Source organism: Diospyros lotus, chromosome 5, assembly GCF_014633365.1.
Source record: "Diospyros lotus cultivar Yz01 chromosome 5, ASM1463336v1, whole genome shotgun sequence".
In the NCBI taxonomy this organism is placed as follows: domain Eukaryota; kingdom Viridiplantae; phylum Streptophyta; class Magnoliopsida; order Ericales; family Ebenaceae; genus Diospyros; species Diospyros lotus.
In genome coordinates, this window is record NC_068342.1 from 19,985,012 (window position 1) to 20,009,909 (window position 24,898).

Sequence of the window (24,898 nt, forward strand, 5' to 3'; positions counted from 1 at the left end):
ACAGTATAGTTAACAACACAAGAACAATCACATGCCTTGATTCCATTTGTTGGGGTTGCCTATATGAATTATGAACTTTTGATCTTCTCCATTTATGGCCATGATCTTTCTAAGGCACTTATGTTGTGTTTAAGATTTACCCACTATGTATTTTTAGCCTTCCTCTTTTTCTTTTTTGCTATGAATTTCCTCCTTTTCATCCACTTGCTTTACAGATGCACCCATTAATCTTCTTCTAACCATAGTTGTCAAAAGCATGTATGAGAGTAAGGCTCAACTGAGGCTAGGCTCCCTCCTTGAGGTGCACGCCTAGGTTCTAAGGCACGTGTCTCGGTTTGAGGTCAAGGAAATCACCTTTTGCACATATTTTGTTTGTTTGTTTGTATCTTTTTTCTTGATTTCCAAGAGGTTTAGCATGATTTGTTATTGAAGAATATGTTGTTTTGTCAATATGGCAAGAAAAATTATGTATTTCATAAACCTTTTACATGCTATATAAAAATATATCAATATTTGATTTGAAGATATAGAAAAAATCAAGATAGCATGAGTTAAAATTGAAAAAGTGATTCTATGTCTTAGTAGTCAACGTATTATGTACAAAGCAATTGCCTTCAAAAACACAACAACATAATAGGAATATTTTGCACATTTTATATCGAAATATAAAGAAATCAAAAATCACATTTTTCAAATAGAGTAGTATGAAAAAGGCATACATTGGTTTTTCTATGAAGCTCTTTTGGAAACAAATTGATATGATATGTTATGTTATGTTAAAACCGAGACTATGATCTCTCAAGAATCACTCAAGAATCTCACCGAATTTAAACCAACATTGAATACTGAAAGTAGGAATGTAAAACAGAATGTAAAAAAGGAGAAATCAAACCAGATTGCAGCACACACAAATTACCCTGGTTCATGCCATTTACATGGCACTACATCCAGCAATCCAAGAAGCAAACAATCCACTAGAAACAAGTCTGAAACCAGTACAAGAATTCCCCTTTATCCCTCTTCCTTTACTCTCGGATACAATACTCAACTGAAGCTAACAAGAACTTGAAACACACAGCTCTCTCTCACGCCTCTCACTGTACCCGAACCCAAGGAATAAAAGATATGAAAAATGATTGATCTATAAACCGGCCTCCACACCCTTCTATATATAGACTAAGGGAGGCGGAAATATCTAAGGGAGATAACTAACTTTACAAAAGTCAAAACTACCCTTACTAAAGCAATTAGATACACTTAAGTCCTATTAACTAACTGCTGCCACATCATCTTTAATTCTTTCCTGGTTTCTTCAATAAATCCAGCTTTTACTTTAGGCAAAACAGTAACAATTCTCCACCATTTTGCTTTAAGTAATCCTGGAATTTCAGCCTTCTAGCCTTGCTTACTTCTTGAATATCTTGAAAACGTATCAATCAAAACACATCAAACTGTAACAACATTAAGCAATGAAGTAATTTGGACAATGGGACTGCCAATGGACAGTGAATTGAGGGATTAAACTTTTATCAATTTTAAAGAAGATTATTGATTAATGATTTTATAGACAATATATTTGCTAATATGTACAAGTGATGTTTGAGATTATGATATTGTAAGCCACAAGATATAGCAAGACAAGTAAAAATGATACAATAGACAATGCACGATACATAGTGGTTTGGTGTATCGCCTATACCTAATCCACTCTCTCAAGATCTAACCACCATTGGGATTCCATTAAATCCAACAACTACACCAAGATTTCTACACTAGCTCACTTTGGAAACTAAATACACACACTTAGATTTTCAAAGGTTCTAAGCAACCAATACAATCCACAACAAGATTAAATGAATACAACACTTGTCGACACTTGGACACAAATGAATAAATCAATATGATCAATATTACAAGGCAAATAAATACAAATAAGACCAATAACCTCAATTTGATGGAGAAATTCGGAGTAGACTTGATAGCTCTTTCTCCACTTGCCTTATGGCTCTTTGATGGATGTGCAAAGTAGCTTGAGAGTCTTTTGGATTGCTTGGTGAGTGCTTGAGAGCTTTTTGAGAGTTTGTGGATGCTTTAAATGTGTAAGAGTGCTAAACTTCTTCTCCATTTCAAGCACCAACTAAATATAGGCACGGCTAGACGACCTACGTAATGTTAAAAAATTTGATTGTTGGGCTCGGGCATTTCACTTTCCCAAAGAAGGAGTCGACTGTCCAAGAATGGCTCTTGGCCAGGTCAACTCTGCATAACACTCTTGGCTAGGTCAACTCTGACTTTGCCAAAGTCGACTTTGGCACATCAAGAGTCGACTTCCTCCAAGCGGGAGTCGACTCTTGGTTCAGATTTTGGAAAAACTAATTTTATGTATTTTATATTTACTTGAAAAATAATTTTAATGGGAAATAACATTTTTGATAACAAATATATTATGGAAAAATATTTTATAATTTAATCAAAAATAATTAGGGGCTATAATTTATACATTATTCAAAATATTATTTTTGTTAATCATCAAAACTTAATTAGAGGTTAAATGGAGCAAGTTGGCTCAACACAACCAACCTTCAAAATATTATTTTTGTTAATCATCAAAACTTAATTAGAGGTTAAATGGAGCAAGTTGGCTCAACACAACCAACAGATAGGAGGTATTCCTAAGATTGTTGAGGCCCTAAGATTAGGACGGGTTGTTGCAAGAAGTGAGAAAAGACCTAAAATGGAGCAGGCTATTTAGGATGACAAAGGAGTAAGGGCAGCTACTGGTGGAATTATTGAGGCTCCACTAGAGGAGAAATCCGTTGAAATGAATCTTGTTACAATTGCCAAGTCCTACAGATGTTCCACTTGTCGCTGAACTACTCCAACATGCGTTGCCTCCGTCAATGGAATATGAATTGTTAGACAATATGCTGCAAACAATGCATAATTTAGAAGACCCCAGTGATTATGATAAAAGTTGTGAATTTTATATTCAATGAGATTCTAAGCACCAAAGATCACCACGAGAATGTTGGAAGATTAGTTTTGGTTAGAAATGATACTTTTCCTATCCAGTATGCGAATTTTGACACTGAAGTCCAGGCCCAGGTTGTCATAGTAGCAGTGGAAGTAATCACACAACATTGCACCAAGCATTTGGAGATAATACCTATGAGGTTGTTGGGAGATTCTCCACAACTAAATAGGAGCATTGCCAAACTTTTGATTCGTGGGGGAGACAAGATTGAGCTTGGCCACAAGCTGTAATTACCCTTTGTGAATTGGGTTGTTGCAAATTAAAAATCATCTTCCAAATGTTATGAAATATCACATGCAGTGTTGTTAAAGGTCCAAGGCGCACTAAGGCGCAAAGGGTCTTGGAGCCTAAGGCGCAAGGCGCAAGGCCAAGCGCGCGCCTGGCAGGTGCAAGGCGCATGCTGACTAAGAAGAAAGAAAAATATACTTCTTAATTGAATAATAAGTCATAAAATAGATCCTAATCACATATCAACATTTATGTTATCAAAAAATTCAAGAATTCAACATATATTAAATAAATCACAACATAAACATACTTCATGACATACTTGTAAATTTCAGCAAATTAAATCTCACCATATTTCAACAAATCAGAAAAAGGAATCGACATTTAAACACCACAAATAAAAAACAAAATTAGTATTTGACATATATAATAAAAGACAACAAAATAGTACTAAAAATGTCATTAATGGATTTTGATGAGGAAGAAGAAGATGGAGAGGGAGATGATGTAGAAGAACATATTGGAGATGATACTTCTGATGATGAAAATATGGAGCATTTGAAGTTGATGCCCTTGTCCCCCTCCCCCTTGTCAAATTTGAAGTTGAAGTCGCTTTTGATCTTGTTGAGTGATTAGGTTCTTCAACACCAGATGCCATAGCAATATCAGTCCATGTCAAATCATGATCTTCATGTACCAGCTCATCATCTGACTCTCCAAATTTATCAATTGCCCCAAGCAATCACTCATTACTTTCATCAACTTCATCTAAAGAAATTGGATCAACTGATTTACGCAAACTGAAGCGACGTCTCAAAGCTCTATTATACTTGATAAATACCAAATCATTGAGACGTCGTTGCTCTAATTGATTTCTCTTTTTGTTATGAAGCTGTCATAATTAAATTAGAATCAGTAAGTTAAAGAAATAAGAAATCATACACCTTTAGTGGTGAATATTAAGAATAAGATAAAACACTCTTACATGCTCAAAGACACTCCAATTCTTTTCACAACCTGAAGAGTTACAAGTGAGGCTACATATCTTGATGGCAAACTTTTACAAATTAGGGGTTGCAGTACCAAATTGAGACCACCATTCAACTAGGAAGAAATATACCATAATCAGTAATTGAAAATTGCTAGTTGTAGACTAATGATTAGACTTACTTAGATTATTAATTAAAAAACCATATTACTTGGTGCCAATTGATTCCTTCCTCTTATGCATATTTGTTTTCCAAATATTCCTTCAGCATTTTTATACAAGCTTAGCTCTTTAGAAATTTTGTCTTGCACCTCTGCAGTGGGAACCAACCTCTCTATGGTTTGATCCAACCCATCAATAATCTCTTGATCTTCTCCAATGCTTGCATTTGAATAAAAAAATTCTGGATTCAAGTAATATCCGATTGCATGTAGAGGACGATGCAATTGAATATTCCACCTCCCATCAATGATTTCAAATATTTTCTTGTATTTCCTTTCATCATCAAAAGATTTTGCAATGGCTTCTTTTGCCCTATCCATAGCCTCATAAATATAAGACATATCAGGCTTATCCTCATTGTCTACCACTTTAAGCACCTTAACAAGTGGCCCTGACACCTTGAGAGCATAAAGAACATTTTTCCAAAATAAATCTTGTAACACTGTTTGAGATGTGAGCCTACCCCGTGCTTCTCTTACAAATTTAGAGTTAGTCCACTCTTCTAAAGTGAACATCTTCCTCAAGTTGACTTTTTGTTTATGAAGTCTTGAAAGGGTGAGGAAAGCCGTGGCAAATCTTGTTTTCCCAAGTCTTAGCATCTCTCTCTTTTTTGTGAATGTTCTCATCATATTCAACACTTGTGTAGAGCTATACAAGAATCCATTTACTGCACATGCTTTTTGAAAGGTCTTCTTCAATATAGGAAGTTTAAAAATATCTTCTAACATTAGGTTTAAGCAATGGGCAGCACATGATGTCCAATATAAGTGCTTTCACTTAGCCATTAAGAAGTCTCCTATAAGACAAGTTAAAAATCTGTCATTAAACTAACAACATCAACATCATTCAAAGGTAAAAGTTAAAAAAATAGCAAACTTACAAACTAAAACATTTGCTGAGGCATTATCAGTCACGACTTGAACAACATTTGCTTCACCTACTTGCTTTACAAACTGATCAAGTAATTGAAATATTTTAACAGCATCCTTGGCATATGAGGAAGTATCAATGGATCTAATGAACATGCTTCCCTTTGGACAATTTACCAAAAGGTTAAGCAAAGATCTCTCTCTCTCTTATCCTTCCAACCATCACACATAAGGGAACACCCATATTTGGGCCAATCCTCCTTATGACTATTCATAATTTCGTTTGTGCATACCAACTCCTTAAGATAAGGAACTCTTACCTCACGATAACGAGTAGGTTTCATGCCTGGACCAGCTCGACCAATAGCCTCAATCATTGGCTTAAAACTTGGATACTTGACTGCATTGAAAGACAAGCTAGCTTCATACATCCATCTAGAAAACCAAACACAAGCATTCTCCCTCAGTTCTTTATTGACATGGGTCTCCATTGTTGTTTACTTCCCAGTGCTCACTTTAGGTTTATGAGGCAAAAGCAAATCCGAAGGCCCTTTCATCCTTTGCTTTTTTGTTGCATAGTTAAATCTTGACTTGAACTTGAAGACACAAGCCTTTCAACACCTCTTTCAAAAACCACTTCATCATCATCATCATCTCCAAGGGTATCAATGTCGTCAAAATCTGGTATAACATCACTATTGTTCTTCTCTTCTAGCTTTTTTGACATATACTCTCTAATTTCTTCTTTAACATGTGAAGGACATTTTGGACAAACTTTGGCATTCCTATACTCTCCAACAAGGTGTTGTTTAGCTTGGTAAACCCCTCCTTTCGTTATTTTTCCACAAAAATTACATTTTAAAGAGTTTATGTCCTTTGGATCTGGCAGTGTGTTATATTTCCATGCTGGATCTTTTCTACCACTGCCAGAGGAGCCATTAGGAGCATTTGAATCAGATGCCATTAGGATTAGGATATCTGCCATAATCATCATAAGCAAGGAGTCATAAATTTGAAAAAACATTGTAAAAAAATTCTAAAAAGAAGCATTGATCAATAAGTGGCTGAATTTCAACCAAGGAAGGGAGGGGTTGAAAAAGAATTCTAATTAGCGGTGGGATTTTCTGGAATGGAGAACTGATGCAGGATGACAAGAAGTATTGCAGAAGATTGGAGGAGAAGAGAACAAATTTTAGGGAGGGGAAAGAAGAAAGAAGAAATCCAGGGAAGTAGTAGAGATCAAACTTCTATTCTAATCAAGCATAGGATCCGATAAAGGATTGAAAAATACTGTCAGAAGAGGAATATAAGTTTAGCAGTTCTATATAATATGAGTATACTTGAAAATTTGTAAAGACTAAGGCTAAATTATGCCAAAAAATATTAAAAGAAAAACGAAGAAGAAGAAGCAGTAGCAGGCATCAACAAATAAAAATTAAAAAAAAAAAGAACTGAAGAAGAAGAGGAAGAACAAGAGGAAGAGAAGAAGAAGAAGAAGAAGAAGAAGTAGCAACAACATAAGAAAGAAGAAGAAGAAGCAAAGGAAGAGAAGAAGAAGAAGAAGGAGCAGGAGGATAGCAGCAACGTAAGAAGCAGTCGTGTAAGAAGAAGAAGAAGGGTAGTAGCAATGTAAGATTAAGAAGCAGCCGCGTAATGAGAAGAAGAAGAAGGAGAAGAAGAAGAAGCAACAAGGATTGCCAAAGAAGAAGCAGGCTAGCAGCTGCCAGTAGCGTAAGAAGAAGAAGAAGAAGAAGAAGAAGAAGAAGAAGAAGGGATTGTCGATATGTTACCTTGGCTTGGAGAAGCAGTGAAGCACCTCAATCAGAACTGGAGAACTGGAGAAGAACTTGAGGAGTTGCAGCTGCGTTGCGTGAGAGAAGAGAGTGCTGCATAAGAGAGTTGGAGCCTTGGAGGTGTAGTCTCTTGGCCTTCTAGAAATCAGATGAGCTGGAGCATGATATTTTTGAGTTTTGTTGACTTTTCAATATTGTATTTTATTATTTTATTTCTCTTTAAGTTTTAACAGAAAAATGTTTAAACAATAAAACATGCTGAAAATTTTTCAGCTGCCCCTGATGGATGTGCGCCTGAAGGGCTTAGGCGCGCCTAGCTGGATCTCGCCTCGCCTGGGCATGGCAAGGCGAGATGGCTGCGCCTTGAGGGGTCTTGTGCCTAGGCGCGCCTTTGACAACACTAATCATATGTTTATCGAAGAGCAATTTGGTATGGGGTAGGAATAAAGGTAAAGCATAGGTAGAAGGCAGCAGAGCTTTTGTCTTGGTTGGGCTCTTTGCATCTTCAGTCATTTGAAAGAAAGTCAAAAAGGGTGGTAATAAGACAACTTCTTTAGCAAGAACTCAATCTTATAAAAGTAGCTGTAAATAGGTTGCAAACAGTAGGACTAAGGTTTTGTGTAGTTGCAGGTTAGGACCTTCCTAGGCTGCGAAGTGCCCTTCTTGCTAACAGGCTTACACGCAAGGCACTTGATGAATTGTCAAAGCTCTTTAGCTGTTTAAGAGTGTGGAAAAGTGAGAACCATGTGTTTGTTGATGCCCTAATGCCACCAATTGAGGGATATAAGAGTGATTTGCTTTTTCAGATATATTCAAGGAAGGAGAATAATCCTGCATCAATTGTGGAAGGGACAATGCTTGCTATTGGTGGTTGCTATGACTACATGCTTCATCAAATATGGACTAGTGATTACCAATCAATTCCTCCAGGTATTGTTGGGGTCAGCCCTACCCTGGAGATAATAATTCAGCATTCTCTTGTGGATATCAAATCATTTTGATATGATGGAAGTGCTAGTGTACTAGTTTGTTCTAGAGGAGGAGTTGGCTTATTGACAGAATGCATGGAACTAGTCATCAAGCTATGGGAGCAGAACATTAGAGCTAAACAGAGGAACTGCCATGCAATTGGGAAGATGTTGAAAGAAAAGGCTACTACCAGACTACTAATTGCTACAATGCATTGGCATAGTTTATCTATGAAGATCCAAGACATTACTAGGATTTACAGATCAATAGGAAAAGAGAGCCTTTTAGAGATTTGCGAAGACTACATTTTTACAAGTGTACGAAAAGCAAAGGAGAAGGAACATAAAAGCAAAGAGGAATGGGCCTAGAAGGAGGGAGAGATTAAATAGACAATGAGAATGAGAATTGGATGAAGAAATAGCGGCTCAGCAGTAACAAGTTTCTTGGGGATAAGAAACCTCTCGGGGAGGGAGGAATTGTCATGGCCCTAGGAGCAATAGAGGTACAACATTGTAATAGGGCTACAATAGTTTGTTATGAGATATTTTGTAACCTGTTAGGAGCACATGGGTGTTGTTATAAATTCAATTAGCAGCTAGCTATGCCTATAAAAATGCTACTTGTAAGAAGATGGGATGTCATGTGAAATGAGATTGAAATCCTTTCCTTTTAATTCTCTTTATCCCTCTCTCAGTTCTCTCTAATTTCTCCCTCCCTTTTTGCTAATTTCTCTCGTTCTGATCCCCCCCCAATTCTAGTCTCAACCCTAGGTAACCCTAGAAATGTGACAATAGTGTTTTAACTTTTCAGAGTATGCTAATTGTTGATTGACAATCACTGTTTTATTCTATGATATATATATATATTTTATTCTAAATTTTAAGTCAATACTTAGTTAATATTTGCAACAAAAGAGTTATATATGTTTGCTACAACTGTAAGCCTGTAACAGTGTAATTTATAACTTTATATATAATATTGTTTGCTCTAGTAATGGATAAATTCACTAAACACATTCAGACAGAAGTGCCATGGTGTATGTTATTTGCAGATGACATAGTGTTGGTGGATAAAACAAAAGAGGGAGTGAACACTAAGTTTGAGTTGTGGAGAAATAATTTAGGATCTAAGGGATTTAAATTAAGTAGAAGGAAAACAAAATATATGGAATGTAAATTTAGTAAGAATGTAAAAGTGGAGGATGTTATAATTAAATTGGAAGACCAAATCTTACAAAGAAAAGACCATTTTCGATATTTGGGATTAATGATTCAAAAAGATGGAGAAATTCACGAGGATATCACGCATAGAATTAAGACAGGTTGGCTAAAATGAAGAAATGCATTGGGGGTGTTATGTGATGGTAAAATCCCATTAAAATTGAAAGAAAAATTTTATAGGACAGCTATAAGACCAGTCTTGTTGTATAGCTCAGAATGTTGGGCAGTCAAATACCAGCATGAGCAAAAGACGAGCGTAGCAGAGATGAGAATGCTAAGATGGATGTGTGGCCATACAAGAAAAGATAAAATTAGAAATGAGGTTATTCGTAATAATGTAAGAGTAGTGCCAATCGAGGAGAAGATGAGAGAGATAAGACTAAGATGGTTTGGTTATATGAGAAGGAGACCAAGAGACGCTCTTATGAGAAGAGTTGATGAAATGAAACAATTAGTAAAAAAAAGAGGTAGAGGCAGAGTCAAGAAGACTTTGGGAGAAACATTAAAGTTTGATATGAAGTGTATGAAGCTAAATAAAAATATGACAAAAAACAAAAATATATGAAAGTCTAGAATTCATGTAGCCGACCCCATATAGTGGGATAAATGCTGGATATGTTGTTATTGTTGTTGTATTGTTTGTACGTTAATATTATATATTATATAATTTTATATAAATTATATAACTTATTTTTTGTGTGTGAATATTTATATCATATTGTATGTTTGCTTTCCTATAAGCATTTAACATTGTTTATTTTTTTATATAAATTTTGACCATGTGTTACATAACTTATATTTTGTGTGTTAATGTTATATATTATATTGTCTGATTATCTTTTTCATATTAAATATATTTTTTATTAAATGTTTTGAATTTAGCAACTTGCTTGGTCAGGTGAGCGCTTTTTTGGTGCCTAGTGCCTTAGGTGATATAAGGTTCATAGTGCCTTAAGGGTGCCTTTTGCCCCTGGCTACCTTGCTTTCAGTAAAAAATTAGCACTTCCAATATCATTTTGGGAGAACTTATAATTGACTGTCTGAGTTGAATTCTATCATATTAAATATTAGTCTCTTTTTCAGATTGATTTACATTATAATTTTAGTTTCTCATGAAACCAGAACCACAACAGTATTAATGGAAGCACATGACATTTTACATTGCCATATATTTCCTTTTAGCTGCAAAATGATAGAGCAGTTTAGTTGCACTTGCCATTTCATGCCATCTAGTTTTCATAATTAATAGAGATGGAATTTTAAGTATGATGCAATGCTTGCATAAAAACAAAGCTAATTTTTTTCTTGGTTAACTGTTAATTTCTTTGCATATATGAATCTTTATGTGTAACATCTATCTGTTGCCTCCTCTCTACTTCACTTTTCTATCTCTTGCAGCATGTCGAGGCCCTTGAGATTCTTCTCCAAGGTCTTTGTGGTATTCACAAGGAACGGTTAAGGATCCATGAATTGTGCCTTAAAAGTGTCCCAAATCTTGGTAAGTGTTTTACTTCCCTTTTGTTTTTTATGGTAAACTAAATAACATCTTTTGTAGGTTGGTTGATGTGACTTTTCCATTTTGTCACACAGTTTGTCAAATGCAAAATCACACACAGAGCAATAGCTCTACAACAACAACAATCACAAGCCTTAATCCCACTAGGTGTGACACAAAGTAGGAGCCTTATTCATTCAAATCATTTTAGAAGATCAACCCCTTCCAGGGAATTTCCATATCACTATGTGTAAAATAGAAGTGTAGTGGTAAATATTGGCACTTGGAACTGCTTATTATATGACAGGCTACTCTTCATCTTCTTTGCAGATCGCCAAGTGGTGCTGGTTCTTGTGTGTTTCATGTTTATTGGGATAAATTAACTTTTATGCCTCCTCTTTTCAGGGGTTGTGACTTCAGAGGTTCGACTCTTGTGTGATCTTGAGCAACTTGAGCCTACTTGGTAAACGTTGAGTCTCTTCATATTGGCATTAATTCTCAGCTGCATGTCTATGTGTGGTGAACTCATGGGAACCTTGCATTTAGGACTGTTCGACATGTTGGGGGGGCTATGAGAGGTGCAGGTGCCGAACAAATTTCTGTCCTGGTGAGGACCATGGTGGAAAGTAAAGTAAGCAAGAATGCTATTCGCTTATTTTATGCATTGGGATACAAGTTAGATTATGAGCTGTTGCGAGTGGGATTTGCCTTCCATTTCCGAAGAGGTGCTCAGATAACTGTTACCGTATCTTCAATTAATAAGATGCTGAAACTGCATGCTACTGATGAGGCAGTTCCAGTTACACCGGGTATCCAGCTGGTTGAAGTGACAGCCCCTGCATCATCTGAAAACTACACTGAAGTTGTGGCTGCTGTGTCCTCCTTCTGCGAGTACCTTGCACCGTAAGGGCATCTATCTATTTTTATTTTGTTTTTCTGTTCTTATATTTATTTGCTTATAAGATGTACAAAATCCTGTGCATTCAACTGAACATTGCTCAATGTGAATTAGCTGGGTGTTCACCATTGGGGTAGAACAAGGAGCCTCAATTTCACCCCCACGCCCTCTACGGGTTGTCTAATTAGCCACAAACCCTAAGCCAAGACATAAACTTCAAGAAAGTTAAACATGCATCCATATTATTACCAATGAAAAATATCCAATATCAACAACAGAAATAAAGCTGAAATACTAGTACACTAAATTCCTTAAGACTCACATAACTAAATTTACTGATATTGATATCCTAAATTGAGTTCATTGACAATTCCTCGATTTAAGTCCATGTCTAGCCTTGCTAATCCTGCCCACTTGAAAGATTATTAGGCAGAGTGGTGAGCTTAAAGCTAGTGGAGGTTACCTGCATAATAGATGAATATCAAGAATAGAGAACTTCATACATAAAAACATATTTTAGTTCACAAATATTCACCAATATTCCCCATGCAATAACATGTCTCACCAATAAAAATCACATCATATCACATGTTGTAACTAATAATTTTCCACAATGTAGAAATCACCAATTAATCAAGGAACCATAATATTCAATAATCAATTCAAATCCAAATATATTTCAATGGGCAATATAGCTTGGGGTTTACCCCCGAGTACCTTGTGGGGCGTGACCAAAATAATTGGTTCATCTCCTCTCATTGAGAAATGTCAAGATTCTAAGATCTGACAAGCAATTCTTCTTCAATTCTAGGGAATTAAGGCAGAATTTGGGAAGGAAAGGATAGAAGAACAGAGGGAGATAAGAAGAACAGAGAGAGAGAGAGAGAGAGAGAGAGAAAATGTCTGAAATATCTGAATTCTATTAGGATATTCCCCTTAGCTAGCTTATCTGTCTATATATATCCAAGCTGGAACAGGGTACAATTCAAGCAACAGCTTGAAGGTACAACTGCCTATAACTGAATTATATATTAAAAAAGGAATAAGGAAAATGAAATAGTAATCCCTTTATACAGTATGAGGGTTCTTGACAAATACCCCTCCCTTAAAATTTCTTGCCCTCAAGACATGGACAGCAGCCTGGCAGCTTGAGGAAATTGAGTCAGCAATTCCAGTAGGTATTCCCATGTATTGTTGTTCAGGTGTAGGTGAGTCCATTGCACTAGCACTTGCGTTATAGGAGCACCATGCTTGAAGATGACCCTTTTTTCCAGAATCAAAGCCGGCTCCACTGGGGGCGAAGATTCACAAACAAAAGTAGGCAGGGATGAGCTAACCTGCTAAACTCTTACTGATCTCTTAAGCATGGAGACATGGAACACCAAATGAATTTGAGTAGTAGGAGGCAACTGGAGCTCATAGGCCACCGTCTTGAACTTAGCCACAATAGGGAAATGACCTATAGAATTTAGGACTAAGTTTGGAAATTGGCCTGTGGAGAAAAGCCTTTTGGTGAGAATTTTTAGCTTCAGATATACCAAATCCCCCACCTCAAACTTCTGTTCACTTCTTTTTCTGTCAGCAAATTACTTCATTTTGTTTTGAGCAGTTGCTAGCTCTTTACGCAACACGTGTAGAATTTCTTGTCGTTGCTGTAAATGTGAATCCATTGCAGCTACTGTTGTAGATTCCAAGGTGGCAGGTAGGAAAGGGGGCTTGTATCCGTATAGGGCCTCAAATGGGGACATCATGGTGGAGCTGTGATGACAAGAGTTATACCACTATTGAGCTAATGGAAACCACTTATGCTAGCCCTTGGGTTGTACAAAGCAGAGACAGCGTAAGTAAGTCTCCAAGCATTGAGTCACCTGCTCTGTTCATTAGATTTGGGGTGGTATGCGATAGACATATGCAGCTTTACTCCCAAAGCTCTAAAGAGTTCCTGCCACAACAAACTCGTAAAAACTTTGTCCTTGTCTGAAATAATGGACTATGGCACTTTATAAAGCTTAACCACATTATCTAAAAATGTCCTGGCCACCTCTTGTGCTGTAAACGAGTGCAAAAGGCTTAGAAAATGGGCGAATTTGGTAAACCGATCTACCACCACTAAGACACAGTCCTTGCCCTCCGATTTAGGTAGACCCTCCACAAAATCCATGGATATGCTTACCCAAGCCTACAATGGCAATGCTAATGGCTGCAGTAACCCAGGAGTAGTCGCTGTCTCATGTTTACACGTCACAAGCCTGCACAAAGTCTATCATTGACTTCTTCAAATTTGGCTAGTAAAACAGCTGCTTTACCCGTGGCATTAGGAGTGTTTGATACGGGCTCGTGACATTTTCTCCATCAGCCTATTCTGTTGAAGTGTTTGGAGCCAGGCTTGGATTTGTCTTAGGATGCCCATACTTCTATTCTAATGTGGGTTAAGATTTTTAAGGTGCCTTTCGAGGGCTGTTCTGCCAAGGGTATTGTTGTTATTGCCAGTGGTTTGGGGAAGCCACTTCATATGGATCCTATGATAGAGGATCGATCTAGGCTGGGATATGCTTGAGTTTGTGTAGAGATGCATGTCTCCTCATCGTTTTCAATGCAGGTTTTGCTAGAGCGAGGGGTGGATGGGTTCACATGTGAGCCGAAGATTACTAGCATGCTAGTTGAGTGTCAATGGATGCCATTGGTTTGTTCTCACCGTAACGTCTTTGGCCATAGTACCTCAACTTGTCCTAAGTTTCTTGGCCATGACTAGGTTGTAGAGGCGGAGGGTGTTGTCTCAAAGTCTCGGTCATCTCAGTGGAAGCCTAAAGGGAAGGAGGGGGCGAGTGGCTCTAGGTAGGATAAGGACTCCTGTGACCCTAGGGGGAATCTTCCCCCTCCTGCATCTATGGTTGCGATTGCTAATTTGGCCTCGAAGGCTTTTCCTCATTAGGCTAGTGCTAAGGAGGTGTTGGTTGCAAACATGTTTTGCTCTCTCATGGAGGAGGATAGGGACACCCCTTCACCTGGGGAGTTGGCTATTCCGATGGAGGAAGGAGTTCTTGTGGTGGTTGAGATTGAGGTGGAGAATAAGGGAAAAAGGGAGTGTGTGGGGGCTAAGGGTTCAGTTTTAGTTTCGCTCAGATAGTTCAAGTATTGAGTTTATTCTAGTCAAGTCCAAGTCCTAGTTGAAGGAGCGAAAGAAATAAGATTGCTATTACTTGGGCCAAGAAGAACCTCGAGATTCCACCTGATTCGGCTCGAGTGATATAGGCATTTTGTGTCATGTGTTTTTATTTTTTGGTATTATGAGTTTCTTTTTGCTGGGTTGCTGTGCATTGTCTCTTTGAGTGTTGGTGCGTTGTGTGCTATTTGTTGTGCGGGGTATGCCTTGCGGTCTTGTGTAGCCACTTTGCGGTGTTTTTCTCTAGTAAATATACTCTTACTAACATAAAAAAAAAAAAAAAAATTGCTTTACCTTATGATAGGTGTTCTGAATACCTGAGAGACCTCCCAAGGGGGACTTGTGCAAGGACTGCAAGATTTTATGCTTCAATCGGTCACAATCCCCTATCACCATCCTTCCTTGAAATCGCATTAGGCCATTGGTTATTATATACCCTGGTCAGACGGAGGGATCAATAGCGCAGTTGTTTTGGCAAGTCCCTAGTCTAAGAGGCCATCTCATAGCTGGTTGTAACCTCCTGCAACCAATCTAGAACGACAAGAGTTATAGCTGTGTCCATTTTCAAGGCATTGGGACAAGGCATCTGCAGCCAGGTTCTCTTTTCCTTCTCTAAATTGGATGGTATAGTCTAGGCCCAACAATTTGGTCATCCCTTTTGTCTAGAGCTAGGTTTGTAACTTTTGCTATAACAAATATTTCAAACTCTCATGATCAGTTCGAATGATGAACTAATATTCTTCGAGATAATGTCTTCACTTATCAACTGCAATGAGTACAACTAGCAACTCCTTATCATAAACACTTCACCCGAAGTGTTTTGGAGTTAAGGCCTGACTTATAAAAGTAATAGGATGGCTCTCTTGCATCAAAACAACCCTCACTTCATGATTATTGGCATTCGTTTCTAACACGAAGGGTTCACCAAAATCTAGTAGGGCCCAAACATGGGCTTCACACATGGCCTGCTTTAGTTTAACAAAAGCATCCTCTGCTTGTGCATTCAAGCAAAAGTTATCCTCCTTCAATAAATCGATCAGGGGCTAACTAATGGCGCCATAGTCTTTGACAAACCTCTTGTAGTAACTAGTGTGCCCCAAAAACCCTCTCACATCCTCGACAGTAATGGGTTTAGGCCAATCAAGCATGACAACCACGTTCTTGGGGTCCATACTTACCCCCTGATTAGAAATGATATGCCCCAAGGACTCCACTTGCCTTTCGGCAAAGACACATTTCGATTTCTTAACATACAATTGATTGAGTCGGAGAACCTCAAATGCAATTCTTAGGTGGGCGATATGTTGAGCAAAAGTGGGACTGTACTCTAGGATGTCATAAAAAATGACTAGGATGAATCTCCGTTGGTAAGGTTCAAAGATTTGGTTCATGAGGGATTGAAAAGTGGGTAGGGCATTGGTTAGCCCAAATGGCATAACCTTGAATTCGTAGTGCCCGTGATGAATATGAAAAGCTATCTTGTGTATGTCTTCCGGTTTCATTCTTATTTGGTGATAACCGGCTCTAAGATCAAGTTTATAAACAATAGAGGCATGCTTGAATTCATCCAAGAGGTCTTCTATAATTGGAATAGGAAACTTGTCCTTGATGGTTATGGCATTCAATTGACGATAGTCAATGCAGAATCACCAAGAACCATCTTTCTTTTTAACAAGTAGCATGGGTGAAGCAAAGGGGCTATGGCTAGGTTGAATAATGGATTGGTACAACATGTCTTACTAATCTCTCGATTTCATATTTTTATCTTGGAGGATATCTATATGATCGAACATTAATAGGTTCAGCATTTGGTTTAAGGGGAATGGAGTGGTCACAAATTTGACTAGGTGGTAGGGTAGTAGGATCTACAAAAAAGGTCCTCAAACTCATTCAAGAGCATGTTTAAGGAATTGAATTCGTGTACCTGCCAAGTTGTTTGGGGCTGGTTGCTAACAGTCACCCTCATCTCCCTTGTATACTCCGGCACGCCTTCCATTTCCTCTATGGCATGTATTGAGAATAGCCTTGCCACTTGCATTAGTTTATTCTTCAATAACTTTTGCAGTTTCTTCCTGGTAATTATTTTAGATAGGCCTGTTTTGAGGTTGCCAACAAGGGTCAGTTTCTTCCCATTCCTGTCAAAGGTGACCTCCAACTTATTAAAATCAAAGCTGATTGGATTGACGATCTTCATAGCCAAGAACCGGGCCTATTATTAACCAACCCAAAAGGGGAAGCCACCAGGCTGTTGTGGCTGGGATAGCCTTAGGTTTGCCTAAGGCGAACCCAAATGCTACCATGGTCAAAAACACTACCATGGAGTAGAGGAGACAATTGGGGTTATGCTATAGGTGTGGGTAACGATATAGTCCAGGCCACCAGTGCAAATGACAATTGTTGAACATGGAAGGGACATATGAAGAGAAAGAAGGTGGTGTAGAGAACAGTTTAGAGGAAGAATTGAGGGATAAGGGAGGAGAAATCTCCTTCCATGCACTTAAGGGGAGCCAAGAAGAAGAAGAAGAAGAAGAAGAAGAAGAAAAATAAGACAGGGAGAAGAAGAAGAAGGTGCAGAGAACAATTTAGAGGAAGAATTAGGGGGATCAGGGAGGAGAAATCTCCTTCCATGCACTTAAGGGGGGCCAAGAAGAAGAAGAAGAAGAAGAAGAAGATAGGGAAAAGGGTGCAGAGAACAGTTTAGAGGAAGAATCGGGGGATAAGGGAGGAGAAATCTCCTTCCATGCACTTAAGGGGTGCCAACATGGAAAATCATTAAGGTAAGGAGACAGGTGGGCAAGAAGAAGCTCTTGGTATTGATAGACAGTGGCACCCACAACTTCTTAAATGGCGCCACAACCACTGAGTTAAAGTGCAAATTGACGGCCACTACCCCCTATCAGTAACAGTGGCTAATGGAAACAAAATGTACAACCATCATAAGTGTGTTGACTTTAAGTGGTTGATGCATGGGCAAGAGTTTACGATTAATCTGAGGATTTTGGAGTTGGGAGGCTGTGATATCATCCTAGGAGTAGATTGGATGACGATAGTTAGTCCCTTGACCTTTGACTTCAATAAATTGGAAGTAGTAGTGGACATTGAAGGAAAAAAGATGACTTTGGCACGCAACGGGGAGGCTGGGGAGTGTAAGATGATCACTGGCTAGAAGCTACAGAAATTGATGTCCAAGAAAGGAGAATAGATATCTCAGATGTTCTCAATTTAGGCCATGGAAATAGAGGCGACTGAGCACACAAAGGAGGGATACCATCAAGAGTGCCCTACTCTCGATCCTTCTCTTGCTCAGGTACCACACTCCAAAGCTTTACAATTACTACTATTGGAATTTAAGGATCTATTTGTTGAACCTTCAGCCCTACCCCCTATGACCATTCCATTCATCTCAAACCCAATTTTGAACATCATATCCTATCGCTACCCCTTTATACAAAAAATAGAAATTGAAAAACAAGTCAAAAGTATGCTCAATTCCTCAATCATGCAGCCTAGACAAAGCCCATTTGCTTCACTAGTCCTCCTTATTAAGAAAAAAGATGGCACATGGCGTTTTTGTATTGACTACCGCCAACCCAATGGCATCACTATCAAAAATAAATTCTCCATCCCTATGATCGAAGACCTATTAGATGAGATGACCTAAGCTACTATTTTTTCCAAATTAGACCTTTGAGCAACATATCACTAGATCAGAATGAACTTTGCCGATATCCTAAAGATAGCCTTCCGGGCTCACTGGGGCTTATATGAATTCAAGATCATGCCATTTGAGCTAACTAATGCCCTAGCTACCTTCCAGACCTTGATAAACAACCTATTTGCTCTCTACCTAAGGTAGTCCATACTTGTTTTTTTTTTTTTAATGATATCCTCGTCTATAGTCCGGACTTGGACCAACACCTCTCTCACCTAAGAGGGGAGGTGGAGTATGTCAAGCTATCTAAGTGTACCTTTGCAAGGGGGGAGGTGGAGTACTTAGGGCATGTAATCTTTGGGAAGGGAGTCAGCACAAACCCAAAAAAGATATCAGTCATGTTGGACTAGCTAGGCCTGCAACCATCAAGGAGTTAAGGGGATTCTTGGGGTTGACAATATATTATCGGAGGTTCATACAACATTATGGTATACTAAGTAAACATCTAACAAAATTACTCAAGAAAGATAGTTTCAAATGGAACCCCCAAGTCGAGGCAACATTCTTAACATTAAAGATGGCCATGACACAAGCCCTGGTCCTAACTCTACTGGACTTCTCTAAACCCTTGGTGGTAGAAACGGATGCCTGCGATAGTGGGGTGGGAGCAGTGTTGGTACAAGAAGGGAGACTCAACCAGGTCCTTGCTACTAAACACTTGGGGATGAGTGTGTATGATAAGGAGTTACTTGCGATCATCAATAGATAAATGGAGACATTATCTGGAGGGCAATCAATTTATTATTAAGACCGACCATGAAAGGCTAAGGTTTCTACTTCAACAAAGGTTGCACACACAATTGCAAAGGAAGGGAGTCTCTAAATTGTTGGGCCTTGATTACATCATTTGTGAGAAAACAATTATGAGAGAAAAACCTAAGAGATTAGTCTCTTAGTGTGTTATTTATAATAGGCACAACGGGCCTAATAACCTACGGGCTTAACCTAATTACACATAGTTATAACAAATAAATAAATAAAACACATACAACAATATGTAATATATCTAATTATACTAATAATTTTAATACTCCCCCTCAAGTTGGAGTATAGATATTATATGTACCAAGCTTGTTACAGATATATTCTATCCGAGGACCGTTTAGAGACTTGGTGAAGACATTGGTAAGTTGATTACTGAAGTTAACAAACTTTGTAACAATAACACCTTCAACCAACTTTTCTTTAATAAAGTGACAGTCGATTTCAATATGCTTAGTCCGCTCATGGAACACTTGATTGGAAGCTGTTAAGGATTGTCTAGAGTTAGTGATAGGTTAAATATGCAGTCTTGTATGCAGTTATGATTAGTTGAGAGGGTGGGGGCTTTCTTGTAATAATTAGTTATTAATGAAGGGCAAAACCAGTAATATCATAACCAACCCTAGGAAATATTACCCTATTCTCTATAAATAGGGCAGGGGGGCTGAGGGATAGAGAACCGCATCTTCTCTTCTGATTTCACAAGAGTCTTGAGAGTGAGAAAGCTGTGAGTTATAGTCTTGTACTTTTTTGGAAAAGCTTGTATCGTGAGAGAGATAAGAGGGAAGTTTTGTACTGTTTTCATCAATAAAGAAGGCTGCGCTCGGTGGTGCTTTGAAGGCTGGATGTAGTGCCAATTCAGTTGGCATGAACTAGGATAATCTTTGATGTTCTTATGGATGTGTGGTTTGTGTTTCTTGTTCGTTTTCAATTTTGTTTCTGTTTATTTTTGTTGTTGATTCTTTTAAATCTATTCTGTAGATCAAATCTGTGAGTGTGTGAGAGTAAGTGTGGTAGAATTTCTGTCCAAGAAAATAGTTCCAGCAACCCTAAATATAACAGAAGCAATGTGCAATGCAGCCTGATTATCACAAACAAGCTTTATAGGGGACACTTCACAAAACTTGAGTTTCTCTAGGAGTTGCTTAAGCCAGATAAGCTCACAAGTTGCATTAGCCACAGACCGATACTCTGCCTCTGCACTGGATCTAGCTACTACATTCTGTTTCTTACTTTTTCAAGAAATCATATTTCCTCCCACAAGAACACAATATCCAGAGGTTGACCGACGATCAGAAGGAGAGCCGGCCCAATCTACATCTGCATAACAACAAATATCTATGTGCCCCCTATCCTCATAGAGTAGCCCTTTATCCGGTGCTCATTTGATATATCTTAGAATCCGGATAATAGCATTCCAGTGAGAATCACATGGAGAATTGAGAAACTGACTCACCACACTTACAACAAAAGGTCGGGACGAGTGACTGTGAGATAGTTCAGTTTGCCTACCAATCTTCTATACCTTCCAGGATTTGAGTAAGACTCCCCCTGTCCCGGCAAGAGTTTGACATTTGGGTCCATTGGGGTGTCAATCGGTTTGCAATTCACCATACCAGTTTCTTCTAAGATGTCAAGTGCATACTTTATCTGAGAGATTGAAATTCCATCTCTTGATTGAGCAACTTCAATACCCAAGAAATACCAGAGTTTGCTTAGGTCTTTAGTCTGAAAGTGCTGATGGAGATGGTCCTTTAGATTTTGTATACCAACCTGATCGTTCCTTGTGATAACAATGTCATCTACATAAACAATGAGGTAGATACATAAAGAAGAAGAATATTGATAGAAAACTGAATGATTAGCTTCACTTCGAGTGAGACCAAAGGCTTGAACCACAGTGCTGAACCTGTCGAACCACGCTCATGGAGATTGTTTCAGGCCATAGAGAGACTTCTTGAGTTTACAGACTACATTGGACTCCCTTTGAGCAACAAAATTAGGTTGTTGCTCCATATAAACCTCCTCTTGCAAATCATCATGAAGAAAGGCATTCTTAATGTCCAATTGATAGAGCGGCCAATGACGCGTGGGAGCCATAGAGAGAAATAGGTGAACAGAGGCCATTTTAGCAACTGGAGAGAAGGTATTATTGTAATCCAGCCCATAGATCTGTGTAAAGCCTTTGGCAACCAAACGGGCTTTAAGACGTTCCACCTGTCCTTCGGGGCCCACTTTAGGGGTGAACAGTGATGGTAAAGAAAGAAAACTAGGGTTTTTAGGCTGCTGGAAAAAGATACATAGCGGTGGTTAGGGTTTTTCTCACTGGTGGCTCTGATACCATGTGAGAAAACAATTATGAGAGAAAAACCTAAGAGTTTAGTCTTTTAGTGTGTTATTTATAATAGGCACAATGAGCCTAATAACATATGGGCTTAGCCTAATAACATATGGGCTTAACCTAATTACACATAGTTATAACAAATAAATAAATAAAACACATACAATAATATGCAATATATTTAATTATACTAATAATTCTAATATCATTCAATACTGAATAGGGAAAGAAAATGTTGGTGGGCAATGCTCTTTCAAGGAGAGAAGAAAAGGGGGCCTGTCAGGCTATCATTGCCATAGTGCCGGATTGGGTGAACAACTTGATTGACAACTATGAGAAGTCGAATTGGCTAAGGGACTTACAAACTCAGCTAACCATTCGACCATTAGGGAATCAAGGGTACTCCCTCTCCAATGGATTAATCAAATTCAAGGGAAGACTAGTTGTGGGGGATGACAAGGAATTGAAGGCAATAATACTGCAACACTCCATAATTCACCCCTAGGTGGCCACTTAGGAGTAAGGGCGGCTTATTACAGTGCAAGGCAGCTATTCATTTGGTTAGGCCTTAAGAAGGATGTGGTTGACTTTGTCCTAACTTGCACCACTGGCTAATGTTGTAAGCATGAACAAGTGGCACACTCGGGCCTATTACAACCACTCACTATACCTGAACAAGCTTGGGAAGGGATTTTTATGGATTTCATTGAAGAGCTTCCAAAGTCAGAGGCCAAGGATGTGATCTTAGTGGTGGTTGACAAATTGACCAAGTTTGGCCATTTCCTCAGCCTAACTCATCCATACACAACATAGGAGGTAGCTCGGTGATTCTTGGATTCAGTGGCCAAGATACATGCCATTCCAAAGTCCATTGTATCGGACTGAGATAAGGTTTTCACTAGCAACTTTTGACAGGAGTTGTTCAATAGCCTAGGGGTTGGATTACACGTCTGCTGCATATCACCCTGAGACGGACATGCACACAGAGAGGGTCAACCAATGCCTAGAAGCTTACTTGAGTGCATGTGCTTTGCTAAGCCAAAGAGCTCGAATAGATGGCTATCCTTAGCTTAGTGGTGGTATAACACAAGCTATCACAATGCCATCAAGAGAGCCCCATTTGAAGCATTATTCGAGTACAAAACCCCAATACTACTTGCTATGATAGATCCCCCTGAATCTACGACAATAGTTGAGTACTTGCAAAAATGACATGAGACCCTCACCTTATTAAAAAGGGAGTTGGTCATAGCTCAGAACCAAATGAAACAGATCGCAGACAAGAAAAGGAGTGATAGAGCTTTCAATGTGGGAGACTTGGTGTTTTTGAAAGGGAAGAGATTTCTACAACATTCATTTTTCGCAACGTCTCCATCAAAATTAAGCCCAAAATACTTTGGACCATTTCCTATAGTGGCCAAAGTGGGCAAGGCGGCCTACAAGTTACAATTGCAAGCATTAGTGACAACCTACCCGGTATTTCATGTGTCTCTATTAAAGAAGTCAGTGGAGCCTAACGCAACCACCAGTTCGAACCTACCCCCAGGAGATGAAGACATTGATGTTGAAGTGGAACCCGTGGCCATAGTGGATAGGAGATTGGTCAAACAAAGCACACTGCCCCTCACCCAAGTGTTGATATAGTGGACTCACCTACACCCAAATCACACTACATGGGAATACCTGCAAAAACTGTTGAAGCAGTTCCCATGAGTAGCCCAGCTACTAACCTTTCTTGGGGACAAGAAAGATTTCAAGAGGAGGGGATTGTCACGACCCTAAGGATACTATTGTAATTGTTGTGATTGAGTTGTTGTGAATAAGCCAATTGTACTAGGCAGTTATAGCTTTAGCTGTTTGTACCCATTTGGTTATGATATTACAACCGAAGGAAGTAGCCTATAAAAGGCCATGTGCAAGAGGATGAGAATCATGAATGAGAATACTGAATCTTTCCCTCTAACTTCTTTGCCCTTTCTCTCTCTCTCATTCTCCCTCCAAATTCTCTATCTATTCTATAATTCCAAAATTGGCCTAGCCTTAGATCCGAGGCTTGACAAAATCCTAGTATAGATTATGCTGAAATTTTCAATCTTGTGGTTAAAGCTTCTACTGTTATTGTTCTTCTTTTACTAGTTGTCTTGGCTGGGATATTCAACAAGTTGATGTGAACAATATTTTTCTTAATGGTGATTTGACTGAAACTATGTATATGTCTTCACCCTGAAGGATTTGTTAGTTCTAAATATCCTTCTTTTGTTTGTCAGCTAAAGAAATCTTTGTATGGTCTCAAACAAGCTCCTTGAGTTTGGTACACAAAACTTAGGACTGCATTACAACATTGAGGTTTTGTAAGAACAGTTTCTGATGCTTCTCTTTTTATCAAGAAATCAGCTCACTTTGTTTTATTCATTCTTGTGTATGTGGATGATATCCTTGTCACTGGCTCTGATCCTACAGCTCTTAAGTCTTTTATTCATGATTTGGACACTCATTTTACTCTCAAAACCCTTGGTTTTGTGAATATCTTGGGTTTTGAAGCCTATAGAGATAGCACTGGTATCTATCTCACTTAGTCCAAATACACTATTGATTTGTTGAAAAAGGTTGCTATGCAAGACTACCCATGTTCTACACCAGTTAATTTGGGGGGCTCCGTTGACTAATAATAGAGAGTTATTTTCTGATTCCTCTCTATATAGAACTATTAGTGGTTCCCTACAATATCAAACCTACACCAGAACTGATGTTGCTTTTGTGGTGAATAAACTCAGTCAATTTTTGTCATCACCCAAACAACAACATTGGTTGGCTTACAAAAGGTTACTCTGTTATCTTAAGGGAACAGTTGGGCTAGGATTATTGTTCACCCCTTCTCCTTCTGATCTGTCCCTAACAGTCTACACTAATGCTGACCTTGTAAAGTTACACAGAATTCTACAAGTGGGATATGTGTTTTTCTTGGCAATAATCTTTTAATTTTGGAGTTCAAAGAAGCAGTCAGTAGTTGCCAGATCAGTTGGGGAAGCTGAATATAGGACTGTAGCACAAGGAGTTGCTGAAATTTTATGGCTGAAATCCTTATTTTCTGAACTAGGTAATCCATTTTCTAAAGTTCCTATTGTCTGGTGTGATAATATGGCAACAAAAAGTATTGCTGAGAATCCCCTTTTTCATTCAAGTACTAAACATATTGAGATCGAT

At 38.5% G+C, this 24,898-nt stretch overlaps 1 protein-coding gene across 2 annotated transcripts in view; it reads left to right on the forward strand.

Moving 5' to 3' along the window:
* The window catches only part of LOC127801460 (mediator of RNA polymerase II transcription subunit 18), a 44,220-nt gene that overhangs the window by 17,841 nt on the left and 1,481 nt on the right, over positions 1–24,898 (forward strand). For both annotated transcript variants that reach the window (XM_052336643.1, XM_052336644.1), the window contains 3 exons: positions 10,722–10,821; positions 11,224–11,281; positions 11,365–11,721. In XM_052336643.1, coding sequence (XP_052192603.1) covers positions 10,722–10,821; positions 11,224–11,281; positions 11,365–11,721 — 515 coding nt within the window. The remainder of the gene's footprint in view (positions 1–10,721; positions 10,822–11,223; positions 11,282–11,364; positions 11,722–24,898) is intronic.